Raw genomic sequence first — 6182 nt, 5'->3', positions numbered from 1 at the left:
CACAAGTGGGTTCATACTTTCACATGACCTTTAGTTGCCCTCAGGACTTGCTGCCCCAGAGCCGCTTCGGTTGCACTTTAATCTTCTGCAGGGGTTGGTGGGCTCCGGAGGGAGAGTCAAGAATGTTCTCGCATACCTGTGAGCTGTGCTTTCCACAAGCTCTACGGCAACTCGTCTTTGCTGGAAGGGATGAACCGATCCTGAGCAAGCCAGCAATGTCAGCAAAACACCCACCTTAGGCAGGGCGGCAGGGTGGGGGCAGCGCCTGTTTTCACACACTGATGTGAATCAGCTGGCATTTGCTGAAGTCAGTGGTGTTTCCTTGAGCTAAAGTGGGTTTGAGATCTGGATGAAGACAAGTTCATGTTTTGCTTGCATCAGAATAGGCTCCTGACCTGTGTGCCCTCTAATCTTTTTTTCCATCCATGTGTGGAATAAATTTTATCTGCACCCAGGCATGTGTGGATGTGCAACACGAATAGAAACACACACTGGCAGCTGTGGGTGCTCTGCTAATCAGCTGGGTGGCACCTGGATCTCTCCTGGGCAGCCACCCAAGGACTCAGCTTACAAAGGAACACTGCTCCTGATCCTCCACTGTGCCGCATTTATGTAGCCACTGAGACCAGGGCAAAGCAAGTAGAACACGCTACCTGCTTGGAACGGTGGAACTTTGTATTGCGCTAGTGCAAAGTGCTGCAGCAGCTCCCAGGGAAACAATTTCCCCCTTGCAAAACTCTCAGCCAGATTCTCAGCTGGTGCAAAGTGGTACAACCCCACCCAAGTTGCCTGTACTTGTAGTTAAGCTAAAATTGCTTGTGACCTTATTCTGCTTTCCTGGTAAAAGGCACAAGTAACTCCACTGAAATCTGTGGAATTACACCCATGTGACGAAGAGAATCCAGCTCCAAGGGCAGATTCGTTTGATGTAACTGCACTACGTCAGTGGATTTATACCAAGGAGAAATTTGGCTCTTAATTGCCATCCACCTACCATAGGCATGGCCATAACCAGGTTATGGATGAATCACTTCCCTTCGTTCGCTTCCCCACCCCACTGAAAAATCGCTCTGGCCTTTCCTCTGTGCCGTCCCAGACTGCTGGGGGTACATGGCCAGGTGCCCATTTGCAGTCCCAGAGATGTGTGCGAGTGTGGGACTCTTGGCTAAAAGGAAATATGATGCGCTTGGAGGGTGGGCAAAACTGGATTTTCCCGCAGAGCAACTGACTCGCTGAGGGATTTGTGGTGATCACGGCTCCCTCACAACACGATGGGAGGGAAACAGAACGACGCGTTTTCTTGCAGCCTCTGGAAATCTTGACTACGCCAGCTCATCCCCTAACCCAATCAGGCAACTTCTCTGCAGGCTCTGAAAACTGCCTCCTTCCACTGCCTCCACTCCCCGATCTGCACACAGGCGGCACCCCCTGCTCCACCCTCTCCGTGGGAGACAGCAACTATTATGGAGAACACAACTGCACTGCGTGGGAGACGCACATCGCCAAAGGACACTGAGGGAAGACCATAATCACTGAACTAGAAATAACCCACAAGAGTCAGTACCTGAGATTCTTTAATGGCCACAGGAATATTAATTGAGAACTAACCTTACCACTGAATCTCTCTGGGCCGTGTATTTCCACAGTTCTCTCCCTGTTATTATGGCTTAGCTGCATTATGTGCCACCCACCTTCTGCAAGGCCCAACACACACACACACACTCCTTGCATCCATGGCCCATAGATGACCTACACCTCCCACCACCACCCCACCCCTGCTAGCCCACTGTGCATCTGCCCAGCCCCACACCTGTGCAAATTGGCAAAAGCTCAGTGGAAACCGACTGGGCAAATGAAATTAATGAGCAGCAGGTTTAAAACTAACCAAAGGATGTTTTTCCTTCATGCAGCACACGGTTGGCCTGTGGAACTCCTGGCCAAAGAATGTTGTGAAGACCAGGAATTTAGCAGGGTTCAAAAAAGACCTAGATACATTCACAGAGGGTAGATTCATCAATATTGATTAGCCAGGATAGGAAGGAACGGTGTCCCTAACCTCTGCTTGTTAGAGGCTGGAAATGGGTGACAGGGAGGGATCACTTGATGGTTAGCTGTTCTGTTCACTCCCTCTGGGGTATTGGCATTGGCCACCGTCAGAAGACCCTGTGTGGCTGTTCTTATGTTCTTATTTAGTTTTTTGTTTGTTTGTTTGTTTTGACCCCTTAATGCTTAGTTCTTCTCTGGCGCTTTCCAGCTAAGGGGCCTCACAGCCATTTCCAAAGATGGATTTCATGCTCAGTCCCACTTTACAGATTAGGAAACTGAGGCAGCTATACCTGGGAGTGACTTGCTTAAGGTGATGTGGTGAGTTAGGGGCAGAGTCAGGCATCAAAGCCAGAAGTCTGACTCCCTGTCTGGTAACCAGGGATCCACACAGAGATGTCACAGAGCTTTAGCAACCTGGCAAAGAGGCTGGGGAGGGGGATTTATTCTAGACTCCTCAAGATCCTTGCCTGCACCCCTCTTTTCCCACCACCCATCTGCTTCCCCAAAACCCCTTTTGGGCTCCCCTCCTGACTCAAATAGGAGAGGGGCAGGAGGGGCTGGCAATTACCAAGAAGCACTTCCCCACCTTCTACAGCTCCCTTGTGGCTAGCTCATCCTCTTCTCCACTGGGGCCCCCATCCATCGCCCCTCCCATGTGGGCCCACTTGGAGCAGCAAGGAGCCTCCTCCAACCTCCACTGAAGCAAGAGCCCTCACTCACCCCACCCAGGAATGGCCACAGGGGATCCCTCACCCTCCCTGTCTGGAGCAGCAGGGGTGCCCTTCCCTCTGCTGAGGCCTCTCACTATTTACCTCAGCCGCTGAAGACCTGGGCCTGCTACACACTGAGCCCTCCCGGGAAGTGTTGGCAGGGAGCATTGGAGTTAACCCCCCACTCAGAGCACAGCCAACTGACTTTCCTGTTCTCTCTGAAGATTCAAACAGACATCACTGCCCAGGTTACACCTGGGTTGTGGTTTCACACTTTTCTTCCCAGCCACAAAGACTGGAAATTTACGGTTGTGTTTTAAATGAAGGTTGAGACTGATACAATAGTCATGGGCCGATGACATTGCCTGGTACCAGAGGGCCCTACCGAGGGACGGCTGTTGGCTGAAGATGGAGGATCAGGAAGCCTTTGTAAGGGGCCTTCAACAGTTTGAACAGGCCTCCAAACTTAGCCATGGCCCAGACTCACAGAGGCCCTGATCATACTTAAGCCAAAACTCTGCAGTATGATGTAATTAACAACCCCTGAAATTTCTCTCCTGCTTCCTAGCCATGTCAAAAGGCACAGGTGCGCTTTCCTCTTACAGTTCCCTTGAACAGAAGCACGAGCAGAAGGTTCTGGGGATTCCTGCTGTGGGGAGGTGTAGGGAGGGGGGGATGCTTGGTCTTCATTTCTAGAGGGGAAGGGATTAGGAAGCCCTCCAGCAGACCCAACACCCCCTTATTCAAGGGATGGATGAGAAGTCACATGAAGCCCCCTTTCTAAAGGGTCAAAGCTGCAGGCAGGTGTCAGAGCAAGGAGCACTGGGAGAATTGGCCCCCGGGGGAGCAGTAACCAGGAGGAAGCAGGTGCGAGGGATTCAGGAGCTGGGAAGGGGCTGGGACTGACCAGGAGCAGGTAGATAAGCTACAGGCCTAGGTGTGGCAAAGTACCCGAGAGGTGGGAAGAGGAAAATAGTGGAATTACCCCTAGCTGGAAATCAGAAAGTGTGATGCCTTTTTCCCAATGCATAGAAGGGAAAAAACTGCCCTCTGTGTAAAGAGCCAGGATTCTGCATGATAGGACCGAGTGTGCGGCAAACAAAACAGCTTCCAATCCTCTCTGCCTCCTCCCGCTTTCCCAGGGCACCCTGCTCCTTCATCGCAGAGGCCCACGAGCCCCAGCGCCACCGGGTTCCACACGCACACTCCTGCTTTCATCTCTGAACCTTTATTACTATGGAATATACAAAACCCCCAACCGCACAGGTCTAAAAACACGCTCCTGGGGAAATGTGAAGCAGCCGGTCTTGAAATGCTCTCAAAGTCCTGTGCTGGGTCCAATATAAAAACATGGCATATTTATACATATACAAAATATAAAAGGAATGGTACCTTAGTAATATATAAAACAATGGCTGACAAGTGGTATTTACATCTGGGGCAGGGAGGTCGGTGGGGGGCTGTGCTCAGAGCCGGCAGTATCTGTTTAGCAGCCACGTTTAAATGCATCTGTGAAAGTCTCTCTGGAGAGAGGAGCTGCCAGCTGGCATCAGCCCCGTTTGGATCTGCCTGAAGGTTCTGCATGGCTGATGGTTTAGGAGGAAGCTGCTGCCGAGGGTGGCGTCAGCAACGGGCCCAGGCAAAAGGTGAACAAAGGGCAGTCACTCATCTATGTGTATGAGTGGATCCGCTATCCGAACCATGAAACCAAAGCTTGGACCTGTTGCCTGGGGCAGAGGGAAAAAAAATACAAAATACAAATAATAATAAAAATAATAATAATAATAATAATAATAATAATAAGTTCAACAGAGAGAAGTTCCACGTTCACATTGACACTGGATTGTCCAAGCACTTCTCCGAAGCAGCGTCGTCGCCACGCTGAGACTTTCTGCCCCAGGGGAAGGTGTTCAAGCGTACGCAATGAAGCGTGGCTTGGGCTGTGTTCTGTTTGGATCCAGCTTGCCAGCTTCGGGAGAGAAGTCCAAGCCCAAGTGCAGCCCTGGGTGCTTTTAGAGCTCCTTGAGGGTGATCTGGATTTTCTCTTCAGCTTCCACAATGTCCAGTAAAAAAGCCACATGGTTGCTGTAGTGCTGAATGATGTTGTTGTCCATGTTCACCAAGATGCTAGGAGAGGAGAGACACTGGATTAGGGGAGCATATTGGCAGCAGTCACGTCAACAAGAGGAGCCCGTGTGTTGTGGAGCGGTGAGAACTGGGCCTCCTGAATTCTTGTCCTGCCCTTTCCCACTCACTTGCCTGTGGCCTTGTGCAAGTCCAGGCACTTCACTGTGCCTCAGTTTCCTCCCAGGTGAAATAACAGGACTAGCCTCACAGCATTGGGAGAGTCAGATAATCCTTCACCAAGTGTCTGGAACATGCAAAGCACTACACAGATCCTGAGTGTCCCTGTTACTAGCCACTTCGTATCCAGACCCTGTTGGGACAAACTGGGTCCTTTCTGGAGCTCAGCAGTAAGTCATGGGCAGCCGATTTAACTGCAGCAGCAAGCTGGGCAGAAATGCACAGAATACTGGACTGTCCACTCAGCAGGGACGACAACTACCACAGACCCAGCAGCAAGGTGGGAGAGGGGCCCAGCTGCCTGCCCCGGAATGGGCAAGGCTAACGAAAGAAGGGGCATGGCTTAGGCCAGTAAACCCCGCCCCCATACTCCCTCAGAGCCATGCACAGAGCGGTGGCACAGCGCTGCTACGTCATTTCAACGGGGCCCGGAGCTCTGTCTGCGATTGCTATCAAAGTAGTAGTAGCTGCAGCAAGAGCTCTGGGCCCCTTTGAAACACTGGGCCATGCGGAAACTGCCCCCTTTGCCCCCCTCAACCCTCGCCAGCAGGCCTGCGTCCACATTATCCTGCCCCTGGCTTCACTGCATTCGCGAGCTGAGCTGCAATGCAGAGAAACAGCTGGGAGAGTTTTTCCCATTTAAACCACCAAGGCCCTGTGTATAATGCAAGCGTTATACACCTGTCCATGCAGAAAAGCAGAGGTGGATTAAGCTTTTGTGGAGTCCTGAGCCAAAGCAAGTGGGGTCCCCACCCATCCCTTCTACCTGCATTGCTCCCATCTCCCCCCAGGCTCCTGCTGGGGAAAAGGGGTTGGGGTGCAGGGGTTTCCTGTGCCCACGCTGTGCTCCTGCTGGGGAGCTTTGTTGGGGTGTGTCCCCACCACTCCCCACAAGGAGGACCACATAGGCAAAGCAGGGCAAGTTGCCACGCCCTGACTCTGCTCCCTGGCAGAGACGCCTGGGCATGGGCCCAGTGTTTCATGCAAGCTGAACGCTTGGGCAGCCACTCAGGAGAGATTCAGTGGTTGCCCAGTTGATTAGCAGACTGCCCACAGCAGCCCACAGCCAGCAGCCTCTGTTTCTATAGGTGCTTCTCATCAGCACATGGACGGAAAAATGTA

At 52.0% G+C, this 6182-nt stretch overlaps 1 protein-coding gene across 1 annotated transcript in view; it reads right to left on the bottom strand.

Annotated features, from left to right (window-relative positions):
- Positions 1 to 3982: 3982 nt before the first annotated feature.
- Positions 3983 to 6182, bottom strand: part of GRHL3 (grainyhead like transcription factor 3) — a 36584-nt gene continuing 34384 nt past the window's right edge. The window contains exon 16 of the mRNA XM_074976239.1: positions 3983 to 4883. Coding sequence (XP_074832340.1) covers positions 4769 to 4883 — 115 coding nt within the window. The 3' untranslated portion in view covers positions 3983 to 4768. The remainder of the gene's footprint in view (positions 4884 to 6182) is intronic.

Source organism: Carettochelys insculpta, chromosome 24 (genome assembly GCF_033958435.1).
Source record: "Carettochelys insculpta isolate YL-2023 chromosome 24, ASM3395843v1, whole genome shotgun sequence".
NCBI classification, from domain to species: Eukaryota; Metazoa; Chordata; order Testudines; family Carettochelyidae; genus Carettochelys; species Carettochelys insculpta.
This window is presented reverse-complemented; position numbering and strand designations above follow the sequence as displayed.